Here is a 15,818-nt window from a genome sequence, read left to right as displayed (position 1 = left end):
GGTGAAGAAGGAGGATAGTTTGTGCTACGCATTATGGGAGAGGAGATATTCGGTGTTGTATATGTTTGATTGTGAGTTTGAATTCGGGTTGCCGTGCCAATTTCTAGAGGTTGGTAAGTAGTGAATGGCAGGGTGAGGCTGTTTGGTTATAGTTCTCAGGCTTTGGAAACAGAGCCTCTTAGTATTGGTGATACAGAAACGTATGTATACTTTACTTAGGAACGAGATGAGCGGTACTTCTGTTACACATTGTTCTCTACTAGAACTCAGGAATACTGTATTAGTGGCACTCTTTCTTAAGCCCAGAAGAAATCGGAGTCAATGCATGCTAATCACAACTCAGACCAAGCAAAAACAGCTAGGAAGATACAATACTCTCCGATAGCATGCATGCAAAATCAATGCTGTCTATGAGCCCTCGTGTCATATACTAGTCCATGGCACAATTCTCGACCTGATTTGACGCACCATGCCAGAAATCTAGATACAAACAGCAGGAAATGCACCATTCAAGGAATAGTCAACCAAGAACTGCCGTCTGGATTAGATGACTAGCCCAGGGGCCGGAATCAAGATCCAGCAACCTTAAGCGCGGATATGCCAATCAGACTGGATCTTCCACACTTAGCTCTAATGACGCCATATAGTAAACATATCACCAAACATGAACTCTAAAGTAGATATCAACATAGTACCTAAATAACTATACTACATACTCGGTGAATTCCATTGTCGACAAAGCAAATTCTAATAATCCACCCTTGCTTACCCCACCAGCCAATCCGAAAATCTCCTGCAAAAGCAAGCCACTCGGGATTTACCAATCCTGCTGACAGCACCAATCGAGTCTTCCCAGACGTTAGTAATTTAATCCACGAGCAAGAAGCAAAACACTATAGAACACAGTAAGCATCAGGGTTGAACAACATACTTCAAACATCAGATCAGACCACAAGAATCATTACTGATTCCATCACTTTCCATCAGGGTGTATGATCGTCCACCGCCATTCCGCTGATTTGTCATCTCAGCTTCACGTTTAGGAATCAACCCCTCTTCACTCTCCGCCTTTATCCGTTCTATACAATATTTAACCCAAGGACTGTCCTCTTCTTGATTGATTCATCCAGATCCAAATCCAATCCAAACTCTACCTTTACATCACAACCCAGATACAAACCTCACAACAACCGTCAAAATGTCCTTCGGAACCATCTACACCTACCCTAACAACCCCCGGGTCATGAAGGTACTCACCACCCCTCCCTTCACTCATCACCACCAACTAACCAACCCCTAAACATAGACCCAAGCGGCCGCCAACTTCAACAACCTCACCCTGACCGTCGCGGACTTCAAAATGGGCGAAACCAACCGCGACCCTGTCTTCCTCAGCAAATTCCCCTTGGGCAAGGTCCCCGCCTTCGAAGGCGCCGACGGCACTTGCCTCGCCGAATCCGACGCCATCACACAATATGTGGCCGAGAGCGGTCCCGCGGCAGGTCAATTGGTCGGCAGCACTCCCGCTGAACGTGCTCTGATCCGTCAATGGATCTGCTTCGCGGACGGGGAGGTGCTGGGCGCGGTGACTTCGATGGTGCTGTGGCGGATCGGGTACAAGGCGTACGATGAGGCGACAGAGAAGAGTGGACTGGAGAAATTGACTCGCGCGCTGGGGGCCTTGGAGAACAGGCTTAAGGAGAGGACGTGGGTGGCAACAGAGAAGTTGAGCTTGGCGGATATTAGTGTTGCCGCGGCGCTGTATTGGGGGTTCTCGATGGCCATTGATGCGGAGATGAGGAAGGAGTATCCTGGTGTGGTGGCTTGGTATGAGCGCGTTATTGAGAGTGAGCATGTCAAGGAGGCATTTGGTCCTAAGGTCTTCGTGGAGAAGAGGAAGGAGCCTGAGAACTAAGGGAAGGAATGGATTGGGGCAGGTCCGCAATCATGACTTATGATTTGACTTAATTAGGAAAAAGCAATGCAAGTTGACTGTGATCAAATGAACTAACAATGTATTGGTTCTCTGCTAGCGATATATACCATTATGGGTCCAGCCACAACCAGCAGCCCTGCTATGAATGTGTCTGGTACAGATGTATGAACAGAACAACAGGTAGGGCTTGCTGCACGAGCAGAAGGATGCAAGCAACGTATACCTTTTGGCAATTACAGACGAGCATGGAAGTTCTGATCGCCCCTCCGCATTGATCGGGCCAAGTTTCGACTGGCTCGGTCGGCAATGGCCATGTTGGTGATCATGGGGTTGACGCCACTGGCGCTGGGGAAGACGGACGCATCCACCACATACAGACCCCGGGTGCCCCAGACTTGACAGTCCGAATCCACCACACTGGTCCTCGGCGACTTGCCCATTCGACACGTCCCCATCTGATGCGCGCTAGCAAACATGGTTCGCTCCGGATCAGCGGGTTTCTTGCGACGCACTTCCGCGATCCAAGCTTGAAGGGCTGCATTGTTGGCGCCCTCTGCATCCTCCGTGTCGGAATCGGTAGGGCGGATGAACGGGGGCACTTCGCGCCAGGAAGTGTGAAACTCCTTTGCACCCGAAACGTATGCCATCTTTGCACTAGCGATTAGACCTTCGACAATGTGCTTACGGTCCATAGGTGAAACAGTATAGTCAATGCGAATTCGTCCATCACCTGGGTCGGGATAAACACGACCGGAGCCTTGATCGCGAGCGAGCATGATAAGACCAGCCATGCGGGGCAATTTCTGCACCCAGAGCTTATAGTCGAGACCATTCCTCCAGGGGAACAGAGGGAGAAAAGCTGCGGGCACCATTGACAAGGCCTCGATCTTAAGCCCATGTCCTTGGTTATCTAGGTTCTCGAACTCATTGACAACGGTTGTCAGGGCAGCACCTTCCCAAGGGCGAAATTCCTCTTCCAGCACTGCACCCGCAATGATAACTGTGAAAACCGTTAGCACGTGCACCATTTCCCGAATGGACGCATCTTACCAGGGTGGAGGTGGAGGTTCCGGCCAATGTGGGGATTCTTCAATCCACTGCGCAGGAGCAGCAAAGGACTTTGCAGAGTGCCGCAAGAGACCACAACTCGTTTCGCTTTGATGGTGACATTTCGCTTTACTGCAGTTGCACCTGAACGGCCTAGGTATGCATCCCGGGATGTCCACACCCCCTCGACCCCCGACGCTACCTGGCCATCTTTAGTGTCCGTGAATATGATTTTGTTTGCACGAAAGCCTTCAATGAAGGTTGCGCCGGCTGTCGCGGCATCTGCCAGGAAAGTTTCCGTGGGGCCCTTCTTCCCTGTCGAGTGGCAGCCGAGCGTACAGTAGCCACAATAATGCTCACCATGGCCCGTATTCTGGGGCACCGTCTTAGCAGAGTAGCCCATCCTCCGGGCCCCTTCGAGAATGAAGCGATTTGTCTTGTTATGCTTTATATGCTCAACGTCGACCCCCATCCGGTCCGAAACACGATCCATACAATTCTGGAATTCCATCGAGGTAAAGAAAGGCAGGCCGTTCTTCGCCCATTCCTCGCGTACAAAACTCTGCGTCTGCAGGGCAGCGGACCAATTGACGGTGCCACCGCCACCCCAGGTTGAACCAGCCAGCACAGCCATCGAGCCATCATCCGTCACGACGGCACCTCCTGACTCGAACATGCTAGTGAAAGCCTCGTTGAAGTTCATGGGAAAGTGATTTGACGTGTAGTGATAGGATTTGTCCAAGACCAAGACTTTATGGCCTGCTTCAGCCAAGTTCTTCGCAGCCACGCTACCACCACAACCACTACCAACGATGACGACGTCGGTCTCAATGGTCTCCGGCTCATCAGCGGGGGGGAATTGGAGGAAGGTGTGCTTGAAACCATCGGCAGGCTTGCCGTGCACTGGCACCCTTGGGAACCCAAGTACAGGAGCAAGAGTTGGGCTGAACTTGACCCAGGTTTGCTTGAACATTCCAGTGCAAGCCCTGTAGACACCTCGCAACGGGCTCAGCCGAGAAGTCTCCCATCCTCGGAAGATCTCTTCCCGAACGTGCAACGGTTGTTCATGGATCGGGGTAACGGATCCTGTCAGGAGAAGTGATCCCGCCCGAGTACTATTCTCATGTTAGCTTTGGCTGTTGATGCCACGTCTAAGATTGGATACGCACTTGAGAGCGTTGAGGATAAACCCCAGGCCATTTCTCCCTTCGTCGTGCACATATTGGGAGAAGAGGCGCTGCAAGCCTTCCCGGAACAGAGGATTCGACGACGCGTCTTCCTCTAGGTACTGTGCCGCAATGGTGCCAGCGTCCGGGGAGCGAATGCTTTGAGTCAATGTTGCCAGAGATCTGTTCAGTTCGGAGTGCGGTATAACCTTAGTGGAGGGTGATTTGTATGCGCTGGGACTCCGGATTGAAGGAATGACCGTGTCCGCCAACGACAGCAGAGTGGTCCATTGCTGCTCTGTGAAGATCTTGGTGGATGGGACTGGAGGCAGTGGCACGTCCAGAGGAACGTAGTGAGAGGCTGTTTCAGCCATGGTGTGTGCGTGGTTCACCTGCTAGGATAGCGATATAGGTATAGAAGGTATCTATAAGATCAATGAGGGTATTGAAGATGACCAGCAACCATGTTCAACAGGAACCCGAGTGGAGCAGAGATGGCCCACGGCTGCTAATGGATTCGGCCCCTTCAAATAGCGGAGAAAGACGAGCCGTGTGAGCAGCCCACCCAGGCGTAGGTAAATCCCAGAGAAGTAATGCTTGCGAAAGGAGGGGAGGCCAAGTGGCTAAGCCAGTCGTGCTGCCAGTCGGAAAGTGCGATCGATGAGAGCTAAATGCGCCAGGCACCCGGGAACCGTTTGTCCCAAACCCGGCGAACACGGGGTGCTCCCCATATTTTTGGCGATTGTGGGCGTTGTGATGATCAGCGCACGGCACCCGAGGCACATCAGAAAAGGAGAGCTGAGATGGGGAGCAGTGGGTCCATCCGAAAGTCTATATGGAGTAGAATTAGGAGCCATCAGCAGATGTTGAGGCTGTAAGTTCTGCTGGTTGGCTGAGGGGATGTTGCAAATCCACCGAGGTGAAAGAAGGAGCCTTTTTTGGGGGGTGCGGGGAATGGCACTCGTCGGCAAGGCAGTTGGCAGCTTGCAGTCAATTGCCATGTGAACCGCGCATGCCAGTTCCGAGCTTGATTGACCTTAATATTATGCTTGACTAAGTACTTTGTACGCTTCCCTCCCCAGCAACTCTTTCAAGTATTCTCGTCACCATGTCGTGAGGGGGTGTGAGTCCTCCACGCCGTTGGGGATGGCATCTTCCGCGGTACATCCACGGGTGGCTTGCGAGGACAAGGCGCTGCACTCCATCATGATTGCTCCAGCCTTCCTGCTGCTCTGATATCCGTTGAATCAAACTCCAACATATCCCTGGTCCAACACCCTGCCTTCACAGCGAGCAGACAGAAGCCAAAGTTAACCGCTGTGCGTGACAATCCCATCCCCGGAATGCGCGCGCCGAACCTCCGAGCGCGTAACTCTGGCTGATTCCGCTGCCAGACATCCAGGCTGTTGTTGGATCACGATGTGATTCAACTGGTGCTCTCGCCAGCTCACGGCTGAGATTTTTGCATATAACTGTCGTCTTTGTCCTCCTGAGCTGGACTGAAATCATCAATTTCTCTTGTTCAGAACTGGTCCGAATGGGAGCAGTCGACCGTGTGCACAACAACTCCAAATTGTGACTTTGTGGTTCCATTTCCTTATAGATTTTACTATACATCTTTTGAGAAGCGAGACCGTTGTATTACAGACCTCCTGGAGAGGCCACTCCTATATCCGACCGTGCATCTTGGATAGAGGAACCCCCTGCAGGCCCGGTCATACCTGCCGCACATTCCACGTTGAGCATTTACGCCTGCGTGGGTTGAACACGTCTGATTCAGTCCCAACGAGGCCTCTATCCTCGGAAGATCATCTTCACAGTCCACAATGTCGAGTGAAGTTGGTCGACCGACGCTAAGTCAATCTCCCAGCAATGGGCGTCCCAAATGCACCCTTCCTCTAGAGAAGGTGTTTTCAATCCAGATAGGAACTGAGCTCTTCCGTCTTTCGGGAGCTTCGATTGCTTCCGATGGTCAGTCGACCCCAATGAGTCGTCCTCATGCTGTTCCTTGCTAAATTTTCTGGAGCCCCGTCATACTTTTCCCGCTTCTTCGAAGAACAGCTTCGCCTGAACGGAGACAGCTCCAATGTCAGGACCCTATATATCGACCGGGATCCTACCACGTTTCAGGAGATTGCCAGGCATCTGCAAGGTAGGCAGCACGTCTCGCAGAGTTGCAGCGTCGCAACTAACTGTCGGCAACTAGGCTACCATATACAGCCCAAAGATGGGCCGCAGTTCGTCAAGTTCTTCGCGGATGCCCAATTCTATAGCCGTAGGAGACCCACGCCCTTCACATCATTGAGAAAGCAAGTACTGACACTACCAGTTCCTCGATTGATCTCCCAGCTGTTCGAGTCGGAGATCTTCATCCGTATTGGCGGCCACAACTTCCAGATTCCTCGCGATATCTTCTCCAGCCCAGGGGATTCGCCGAATTTCTTTACACTGGGATTCGCCGCCTTCTTCGCCTCGCCACTGGAAGTATTTCCCGGGCTGGACCGTCAAGGCCTCCTACGACCTCCAGCCATCACCCCACCCAGCGTCCCCAGCCGCTCGGGGGAGGTCTTTGCGCAGCTCCTCCATCTCCTTCGCGGATATCCTCTGGATATTCGAAACGAAGCGCATCGTGCAGAGCTCCTGCGGGATTGCCGCTACTTCCATCTGCGGGGCCTGGAGCAGCAGCTCATACCACACCATATCAGCTTCAATCCGATCCGCAAACGGGACGAGATTGTCATCCGTCTCGAAGACGTCCGTCGGTCGGGCATCGACGTAGACGACATCCCTCTTCCTCCCGGCCACAGTCAGGCTGACGCCATGTCTGCAGCCTTGGTCACTTACTCTCGCCCGTTTGTCGATGATAAGAAGTACGATCTGATCCTCGAGATAGGGGACGAAAGCACCATCCTTGACATCACCAGCAGACGTCCCACCTTTTTGGGCGCCACAAAAGCCCGCGTGAGCAGCCTTCTGCAGGTGATAGCGGGCAAGAAGGGAGACCAGAACCGACCAGCGGGACAAAAGGAGAGTGCACCGGAAGACCGTCTGTGGGCCTCTCTCTCCATGGATACCGACATGACAGTCGATGGGGAAAGGGAGTATTTCCCCGACATTCTCCGGGAGAGCATGTCGGGGTCGGAAAGTTTGTTGGAGGAGCCGTCGAGGAAGCGCAAGCGCGTTGAAGAGGCTTCCATTAATCGTCCATGGATTGTGCGCAACGGACAGTGGCGGCTGTGCATGCAACCGAGGGCCAAGGGAGATGGGATGGATATCGTCATGATTGCAGTGAAGTTGGAGGTGTTTACGTTGCAAAGGACGCGCAATAAGCAGAGGAAGTTCCTTTCGTCTTGATCGTTCTATACCTATACATTACTTTGCTTTTAATGCTGTACATGTCCGTTTACTCTACTTTATGATAGACTCATGACTCTCAATCCGAGAATCCTTCCCACTCGTCCTCCCCATTTTCTTCATCCTCGTCCTCATCCGCATCCACCTTCTCATCCTGAATCTCCTTACTCTCCCCATCCTCATCCCCATCTCTCACAAACCCAGCAACAAAGAAACCCCCAGTCCCCTCCTCATCCCCCGGCCAACACCGCAAGCATCCCTCCAACTCCTCATCCGACAGCGTCACTTCAGCCCCAACCCCATCAACAGTAGTAGCAGCAGCAGCAGCAGCAGAACCACCATCAACCCCCCTCTCCTCCCTAATCCCCCTATGCACCCACTTCCTCATCCCCACCGGCTGCTCATCCCTCCTCAGAACCCTCCACCCGCGCGTTTTCGCCACCTCCGACGCCAAGATCCTCGAAACCACCGCCTCGTTCTCCAACAAATGGATCGAGCACGTACTATACGTGACTCTCGTCGCGGCAGGGAAACTCAGCGCGTGCTCGACAATCCGCGTCTGCAGATTCGATAGCTTGATGAGGCGCTCCTCGGTCATTCCGGTCACTGGGACGTCGTTTTCGTCTGTTGCCGAGGGGGATTCTGTGGGGGGTTTCTTTCCTCCGTGGGTGTCGTCCTCGTCGTTGGCGCGGCGCTTGCGCTTTTTCCCAGTGGAGGAAGACGAGGAGGAGGTAGTAGACTCAGGGAGCGTTAGCTTGGGCACGTCGTCCCGACCGATGATCCCACTTCCTGAGCAGCTAGGATCGAGGAGCAAGCCTGAGACGTTCTCGAATCGGGGATCGGTCGGATCCAGAGCGAGGAAGTCCTGCCCCGGGAGGACAGTCACCATGGTGTCTGCGCCGGCGGTGGAGACCATCTTCTGGAGAGTTTTTGCTCGGATGGGCGATTGGTCCATTGAGAAGATGTGGTAAGTCCCATTTGCGGTTCTCCCCTTCTTATTTTGATGAGTATGTTGCTGCTTAGCCAACAACGACGCCATATGCGTCGTCTTGTTCCCCGGCGCAGCACATCCGTCCAACAGTCCTTTGGAAGTGTCCCACCCCTCATCCTCATCCCCAACAAGGAGATACGCCGGGAAGCAACTCGCCTTATCCTGTAAGATAATCTCCCCGTTTTTATATGCCGGCGACGAAGTAAACTCCACTCCCGGCGCAACGGCAATTAAATCCGGGACATGGGGGTCGAGCACCATCCTCTTCGGGAGAGTCAACTCCGCTAATGACGAGACCTGTTCGTAGCCTGCGAACGTAGTGGAGAGTTGCTTCTCCATTGTCGTTCGGATGTTGTTCACGCGCACCCAGCGCGGATAGATTGCTGTTGATAGGCCTGCTGCGCCCTGTAGTGCGAGCTTCTCCCGCGCGATGGCATCTTTCAGCTCCGGGATCGTGGCGCATCCGCGCCGCACTCGCGCTTTGGTGAATTCGCCGCGTAGTCGGGTCTTGTGCCGCTCGATGGTTTGGCGCAGGGGGTGTGTGGCTTTTGCGGCGAGGCCGGATTTGGCGAGGAGGTGGTCGTGGACAAGGAGGAGCGAGAGGAGGGGAGTTAACTGTGATGTTTGGGGGGCTTGGTTAGTTAGTATTCTCATGAATGGATGGTGTGGAGCTGGGAGGGATGGGTGTAGGTAGGTAGGTATGTACCTTCGGTTCAAGTTTGAGGATCCCTGCTGCTTCTATTACTTCCTTGAGGAGAATGTCCCATTTCGAGGCTTCGATGATCAAGGCGTAGATTTGCGCCGGGGCGGATTTGATGTTGCGGGCGTTGTAGATGCGGGATTTGAAGGAGCCGCCGGAGGTGGAGGGGGCCGTGAGGATGGACACGGCGTCGTAGTAGAGGGACATGATGGTGAACAGTTGTGGTTATTGCATGGTAGTATGGTGGAGTTTGTTGCGATGACTTTATTGCGATGCGATGGAAAAGGAAAACTTGATGTTTGCACTGTTTGGTTCGTTGCTATCGGAGGTGATAGTAAGATAATAGCTGAGGTGATGAACTACACTCATTTTCGAGAACTGAGTACCAAACAAACAATCATCATAAATACTGAAATTCTATCTATATCACTAAGACTAGATACCACCATAATAATACGGTAAGCATGTTGAACCCTATCGCATCTGACCCCCTCATCCACAACCCGAATCCAACGCAAACTGATAATGGAATAGTCTTATCTCCGCATCTCCGTCCGATCTATACTTAAACCCGCTTATCCCCCATCCGCATCCCACACTCATCCCTCCATCTACAATCTCACCTACCTCTCCAAACCCACCACCTCTGCACCCTTGAAAGACAATGTCTCCATCAACCAAACCAACCTTCACAACAACCCTCATCCCACCCCCCTCCACCACACAACTCACCGTCCCCCCACCAACCACAACCCTCACCACCCCCACGGACCCCCTAACCACCGCCCTTGTCATCCGGCGCGACGTCTTCATCCACGAACAAAACTGCACGCCGGAGAGCGAAATCGACTCGGATGACCCGCGCAGCTGGCAATGGGTTGTCTACGCCCACCATCAGGACACCAATCCCACACCCACCCCCGTGGCCGTAATCCGCCTCGTCCCACCCCCACATGCACCGCACGAGATCCTCACCCATCCTGAGACAGCATCCAGTCTACCCGAATGGGATCTGAAAAGCGAGCCATACGTGAAATTGACACGGGTGGCGGTGGTGAAGGAGTGGAGGGGGTATGGATTGGGACGGGTGTTGGTTGATGAGACGCTGAAGTGGGCGGCGCAGAACCGGGGGGAGATTGAGGGGGCGTTTAAGAGTGTTGCTGGGACGGAGGTGGAGTGGAAGGGGCTGGTGTTGGTGCATGCGCAGGTGCAGGTTGAGGGGATGTATCAAAGGTTGGGGTTTGAGACGGATGAGGAGCTGGGGAGGTGGGATGAGGAGGGGATTGAGCATGTGGGGATGTGGAGGAGGATTTCTGTCGTTTCTCCGTAGGAGGTACTGTGTGTGATGTATATATGAAAAGATGGGAGATGGGAGGGTTTGATCTACATACATGTGGGGGTAGATAGGGCTACAGGGATAGAGGTTGGTTGGATAAAGTCTATTGCATATCATGATGATGTCAAACTCCACAACTCATAAACTTCACACACCGTGAAAACGAAGCGAAAAACAAGGAACCAACAAAGAGATCGCCGCGCATAAGCAACCATGACGGGGTATCCTGAGTAGTAAAAGGAGAACAAGATTAAGAAAAGAAGCCCCCCGCATCTCTGTCGACGATCTGTCGCAGCTCACAAATAGAAAACGAAATCGAACTCCCGTGAAGCCCATTAGCCATTAATCCGCAATTCATCCGAGAAAACTCCAAGCAATGACCGAAACCGTTGAAAACAAACCCACGCGGTGTAAAACAGATCGAAGAAAAGAAAAGCGACAGAAAATATGTTCTAAAACAGGTATGTACGAAGTGAAGTTGCTTCCCAATGTCAGTGTCAATGGACATGGGTGGTATGGACATGGTGTTCATCAGCCGTAGTTGTCGTAATGGTTTAGAAGGTGCTCCAGTTCCAGCCACGAGGAACGCTGGCGGCAATCTCGGTGCTCTGGGCCAACACTCCGGTCAGGGCGGGCTTCGCATTCTCGTCCGGCGAGATATCCGAGCGGTCGGAGGCGGTATTATCATCTTCATTGTCACTGTCGGAGGCTCTGCTTTGGGCGTCGAGCAGGCTCTGGATCTTGCTGAGGCGTTCCGTACGAGACTCTTCCCAGCGCTGGTAGGCGCTCCAGCAAAGGTCGCATGCGCGGGATGGAACTCCATCAGGGTGGAAGCGAGCATTCTGATCAAGCGGGACGACATGAGGAGTGTGAGAGGAGCAGAAGACATGGCCGCAATGGCGACAGTGGTGACGGCGAAGGAAGAGACCGAAAGAGGAGCGGCAGGTAGGAGAGTCGCAGTTGGGGGAAGCAGAGTCCGCCTGTTGGGAGGTTTTGTTAGCACAAGTTCACTTCTTTGCAAGGGGTGATTGTTGTGAGGCTGTCTGGATGTCGTCATGGCAATCACGCGATATCGCGCAACGCAATGATGGCGCGACCCGGAGCCCGGCTTGCGCCATGACAACACTATATAGTAGACGCGTCCACCCAGGGAAGAAGGGACTGAAGTAGTGGTTTCACTTACTTTCCAGTGATCACGAGTGGGAAGACCAGTGACCTCGCCCAGGTGCTCATTCTTCATCCATTCATCCTCTGCCAGCTTGCTGACAGCAGGACCGCTGTTGTAGCTCTCCATGGTCGAACGACGAGTAACAGGTGCACCAACTTCGCCCTCGTTCAGGCTGTCGAGAGAGCCGTGAGAACCGTGAACGCTGCGGGGAGGAGTCGGGGGAGAAGAGGCCTTCTGGGGACGCTCAGTGGGGCGCAAGGCAGCAGGAACGTAGAGAGGACCCTTGAGGGGACGGAGTTGCTTCGACTGAAGCGGCAAGTGCTGATAGCGAGGAGAAGTGGGAGAGTTATTTGCGGGAGAGGTCTCGGCCGAGTTGACAGGAGAAGGGTGACCGTAGACGGAGATTTGCTTGCCAGTGAAAGCAGGGGCAGTAGTAGTCGCAGTCACAACGTGGGTAGCCATTTGAGATGATATCAGAGGGTGTTGAAATATTGAGAAAGAGATTTGAGTGGATGGTGGAGGAGAGGTTGGTTGTCAAGTGTTGGTAGAGTGGAGAGTGGTTGAGAGGATGGAAGTCAAAATGGAAGATGAGGTGACAGTAGACCAGGTACTAATAGCAGCGGGTGTTGAGGGAATTATGAATTATCGCTAGCAGCAGGGTGTCGAGTGAATTGATGGGTTATGATGCCAACAGTAACCAGATAGGATTAGATCAGTTAATGGCCATTGACAGAGTAGCTGGATGGAACCAGAAGGGCATCGCAGTGGCAAGCGGGAGAAGGGTGGGTTAAAGTTCGCGATGACGCTGGGATCTGGAGATAGGCGATATAGAGAAGATCGATCCAGGGAATCAGATTGCAGCACAAGCGAACCGCGTGGGGTGAGATAGTCGGGTTCAAGTGAGTAGTAATAAGAAAGTGAGTTGTTGAGATGAGATCAGTAAGTAATAGTAGTGTGGTGGGTGGTACTCGAAACGAATCGGGACGAGTGAAGGGGAAGGGGGGAGAAGCAGGTGATAATGGTGGGCGATGAAGGGCTACTAATAAGAGAGCGAGACTCTACACAGGCACTCCCAGCAGGAATGAATGAATTATTAAGTGGCATCCGCCGGACGGGGATGGGAGGGGGGTGGAAAATGGGAAAATGGGAAATGGGCAATAGGGAATGGGCGATTTTTTGCCATGCATTGTGGAGATGCGCTAGTGGATGGAGACCCCGATGATAATAATAATTATCATCATCCTTTGAACACGCTAAATTAACCCGACGAGCAGCGCCGTCTCGTCTGCTTGGACTCGATAGGTAGTTCCGACGGCGGCTTAGGTTGAGGCTAGAAAGTCCCGAAGAAAGGCAGGGAGTGGAGCCGTTGGAGGATCGGAGGCGACCTTCAATTCACACCCAGAAAGTTACGCTTGATCGTGACGATGACTGAAGTTACTTTCCTGCCTACACAGTAGTAAGTAAAACAGGGGGGGCAATTACTTACTTTTACTGGATGTATCTACTACTATTGGATGTTACTTTACTTTTTGGGGGGAGAGGAGTATTATTTGCTTCTTCGGATAATATTCTCCTGCTCTGCCTCATCCCTTTTCCCCTGCAAGATGTCATAAGAATGTGATCGTGACTTGCTGAGAGTTCATATTGTTCATGTTTCTTTTTCTTTTCCCATACATATTTCTTACTCGACTATGATTCCTTTCCCCTGACGAATCCGCAGCCGAGGACTGGAGGGAAAATCCAGGAGTTTTTGGACTGGACGGACTTCCCGATCGTCCGGCGTTACCAATCCGTAACAGCAGATCGGACGGATTCAGGTTAGACTATCCCCAAACCAGCACGGCATTTTACCGAGGCCGCCCTGAGAAAAGAAAGATAATCTCCAAGCCGGGATTTAGACGATTATCGGATACTACGCCGGAGTGTTACTCTGGTGAGTGTTTCTGATTTGTCTTAATAGTTGGTATTATGATGATGGGGATAATGATGACGAGAGACGCAATATACTAGCGACCTTGTATACAGACATTAACTCCGAGATAGTCATATGAAAATGAAAGAAGTAATACATCCATCCATCTATCTACTTCTGCCCGGTTCTTGGCAGATTCATGACATTCGTACCGGGTGGGTGGGATGGACAAATGCGGTGTTACTCCTGCTGCCCGTCCACGGTAATATCCAGACTGGAGGATGGCTGCACCTCCAACCAGTCACTACCACTCGATATCCATTCATTCTTTCCCCCCCTTCCGCCGAAAGTCATGATGACAACAACCATACACACACACCCTCTCCCTCCCTTCCTTGACCGCCTCTTGCTTTCCCACCCGCACCGGGCATTCCTTCGATCGAGGATCTTCCGTATCTTTTTCCCCTCCATACCGCCCATCGATGATTCATTCATCCCCGCGGCATGCACAGGGCGGCCCAGAGTCAACCTTGTATCATCTCTCCAACCCTCGACCCTGAGGCAATCAAGTATGCATCCCGGTCTGGTGGCAACAGGTTTATTGGCCTCACGTACTGGGAACACGGTAACATCATCGAAAATGGATTAATGCCCGCATCTGATAACTTTCCTCTTTGAGCGATCTCCATTGTCTTCCCCCACTCCTCCTCACGATGTACACAGTCGTCCCCATTATTCTCCTCATCCAAAACCCACCAACTGCCAATATCACTAACTGTACTGTAAGCACGGGAGTCTACTGTGTAAGGTACCACAATAATAATCATAAATGAGGGTCCGCTTTCTCCATTAAAAAAAAGCGGACACCTAAGCCGGTCTCCAACCGCCATCGGATAGACTACTTTGTAATAGTCGCAGCTGAAAGAGAGACAGGGAGAGACAGACACACACAGAGAGAGACGTTTCTGGGCGACGGCTACAGACCACGGAACGCTCGACCGGTGAATCTCCCATCAAATCAAAATGGGGTGGCCTCTCATTGGTAAGCGGACTCCACCCGAGGTAGAGACCCACTGGCCGCCTTGACCGCGATGACTTGCTCTCTTAGGAAGAGTTCACGAGACCAGCTACTCTCCCGTACATGGGTGTTCCCTTCCCAAAGCCTCGGAAGTAGTAGCAATGGTCAATCCATCTCCAGTGGTGAATGATCACGGGGAGGGGAGTCAGTGTGCAGTTACTAACTTCGTACACTACTATTGACACATCCACACATACATCCACTGCTATCCCCATCCCCTTGCAAGCAAGACTCCATCAAAAGTCCAACGTCTTTCTGGCGGTGACAGACCGACCGTTGTGTCCGACTGGTCTCCCGTGCCAATCAATCCGATCGGATAAGAAAACAGGGTGGTGAAGGGGACAGAGATGGAACGGAAAGCATGGACTGGGTTTGAGTTGGATTGGATAGATGGCTGCTCAGAATGGGGCCTTTGCACCGGTGGGAGTGGAAACCAATCAACTGGAGAACCGCTTTTCCCAAAGCTGGTGGATCCCTTGAACCTCGCCTCCGGATTGGAGTCCTCCTGCAGCTCGTTATCGCTGGACTATGATTGGTCCAAATGGACTTGCCACGTTGCCATTGGTCAGTGCCCCTTCAAGCCAGCACGGACAGTCCCCGAACCAGGCGCCTCTCCAGGGCGGTCTCTACTAGTAAGTACTGTAGTACTATAACTTTCATTACTTTGTGTCTTTGTCGGGCAAACTGCCTCGAGGAGATTATGTAACAGATACAACAAACCGCGTCGCGTGTAGACACATTCGGTACCGCTTCGGGTTAGCGCTTCCGGTGCACCTCGGCCGTTGAGCCTTTTTGACTTGCCGCTGTCGACTTTCTTCGGCTTCCCCTGCGCCCGTGGTGGATGCGCCTGACTATTGAAGCCGTGATGATTGGGCTGGCCTCGTGGATTTGGGCCTGTCAAATTATTCATGGCGGCACACGACCGAGGCAAGTCGGTATTTTGATTGCCTGCCCCGGTGTGCAACTCGGTGCTATACCCAGCTGAAACCCGCCTCGAATATTCTAGTCGGCCTTAGTCTAGCAGCCGCTACGGTGAGTCTAAATCGGTAGAGGATCCCACTCCTGACAGGCCGCCTGCTGGTTGGTGCAGACGTGCAGCTCAGGATGTAAGACATCCGCGGACTTACATG

The 15,818-nt window shown here is 52.6% G+C and overlaps 7 protein-coding genes across 7 annotated transcripts; 4 read left to right on the top strand and 3 right to left on the bottom strand.

Moving 5' to 3' along the window:
* Positions 1-895: 895 nt before the first annotated feature.
* On the top strand, positions 896-2,007 carry BDQ94DRAFT_137008 (glutathione S-transferase family protein). The gene is made up of 2 exons (XM_026764985.1): positions 896-1,249; positions 1,307-2,007. Exons 1-2 carry the CDS (start codon positions 1,199-1,201, stop codon positions 1,913-1,915), a joined length of 660 nt encoding a protein of 219 aa, XP_026629895.1. The 5' UTR covers positions 896-1,198; the 3' UTR covers positions 1,916-2,007.
* BDQ94DRAFT_137005 (uncharacterized protein) lies at positions 1,907-4,631 on the bottom strand. Its single transcript, XM_026764984.1, has 4 exons — positions 4,153-4,631; positions 2,987-4,098; positions 2,034-2,936; positions 1,907-1,937 (listed from the first exon to the last, which is right to left on the bottom strand). The coding sequence occupies exons 1-3, from the start codon at positions 4,521-4,523 to the stop codon at positions 2,170-2,172; spliced, it is 2,250 nt and encodes a 749-aa protein (XP_026629894.1). The 5' UTR covers positions 4,524-4,631; the 3' UTR covers positions 1,907-1,937; positions 2,034-2,169.
* Positions 4,632-5,557: 926 nt separating this feature from the next.
* BDQ94DRAFT_103084 (uncharacterized protein) lies at positions 5,558-7,703 on the top strand. The gene is made up of 4 exons (XM_026763374.1): positions 5,558-6,120; positions 6,176-6,301; positions 6,356-6,424; positions 6,479-7,703. Exons 1-4 carry the CDS (start codon positions 5,976-5,978, stop codon positions 7,501-7,503), a joined length of 1,365 nt encoding a protein of 454 aa, XP_026629893.1. The 5' UTR covers positions 5,558-5,975; the 3' UTR covers positions 7,504-7,703.
* On the bottom strand, positions 7,583-9,401 carry BDQ94DRAFT_166962 (rRNA (cytosine-C5-)-methyltransferase RCM1; the record flags this gene model as incomplete). Its single annotated transcript, XM_026770687.1, has 2 exons — positions 7,583-9,109; positions 9,201-9,401. 2 exons carry the CDS (start codon positions 9,399-9,401, stop codon positions 7,583-7,585), a joined length of 1,728 nt encoding a protein of 575 aa, XP_026629892.1.
* A 202-nt stretch (positions 9,402-9,603) lies between these two features.
* On the top strand, positions 9,604-10,771 carry BDQ94DRAFT_103073 (GNAT family N-acetyltransferase). Its single transcript, XM_026763373.1, has one exon. It carries the CDS (start codon positions 9,859-9,861, stop codon positions 10,522-10,524), a length of 666 nt encoding a protein of 221 aa, XP_026629891.1. The 5' UTR covers positions 9,604-9,858; the 3' UTR covers positions 10,525-10,771.
* On the bottom strand, positions 10,772-12,291 carry BDQ94DRAFT_103072 (FYVE zinc finger domain-containing protein). The gene is made up of 2 exons (XM_026763372.1): positions 11,714-12,291; positions 10,772-11,510 (listed from the first exon to the last, which is right to left on the bottom strand). The coding sequence occupies exons 1-2, from the start codon at positions 12,158-12,160 to the stop codon at positions 11,085-11,087; spliced, it is 873 nt and encodes a 290-aa protein (XP_026629890.1). The 5' UTR covers positions 12,161-12,291; the 3' UTR covers positions 10,772-11,084.
* Positions 12,292-12,754: 463 nt separating this feature from the next.
* On the top strand, positions 12,755-14,659 carry BDQ94DRAFT_136999 (uncharacterized protein). The gene has a single exon (XM_026764983.1). It carries the CDS (start codon positions 13,810-13,812, stop codon positions 14,257-14,259), a length of 450 nt encoding a protein of 149 aa, XP_026629889.1. The 5' UTR covers positions 12,755-13,809; the 3' UTR covers positions 14,260-14,659.
* Positions 14,660-15,818: the final 1,159 nt, after the last annotated feature.

This window comes from Aspergillus welwitschiae (assembly GCF_003344945.1).
Source record: "Aspergillus welwitschiae strain CBS 139.54b unplaced genomic scaffold BDQ94scaffold_5, whole genome shotgun sequence".
Classification (NCBI taxonomy): domain Eukaryota; kingdom Fungi; phylum Ascomycota; class Eurotiomycetes; order Eurotiales; family Aspergillaceae; genus Aspergillus; species Aspergillus welwitschiae.
The sequence above is the reverse complement of the archived record's forward strand: the minus strand, read 5'-3'. Positions and strand labels throughout refer to the sequence as shown.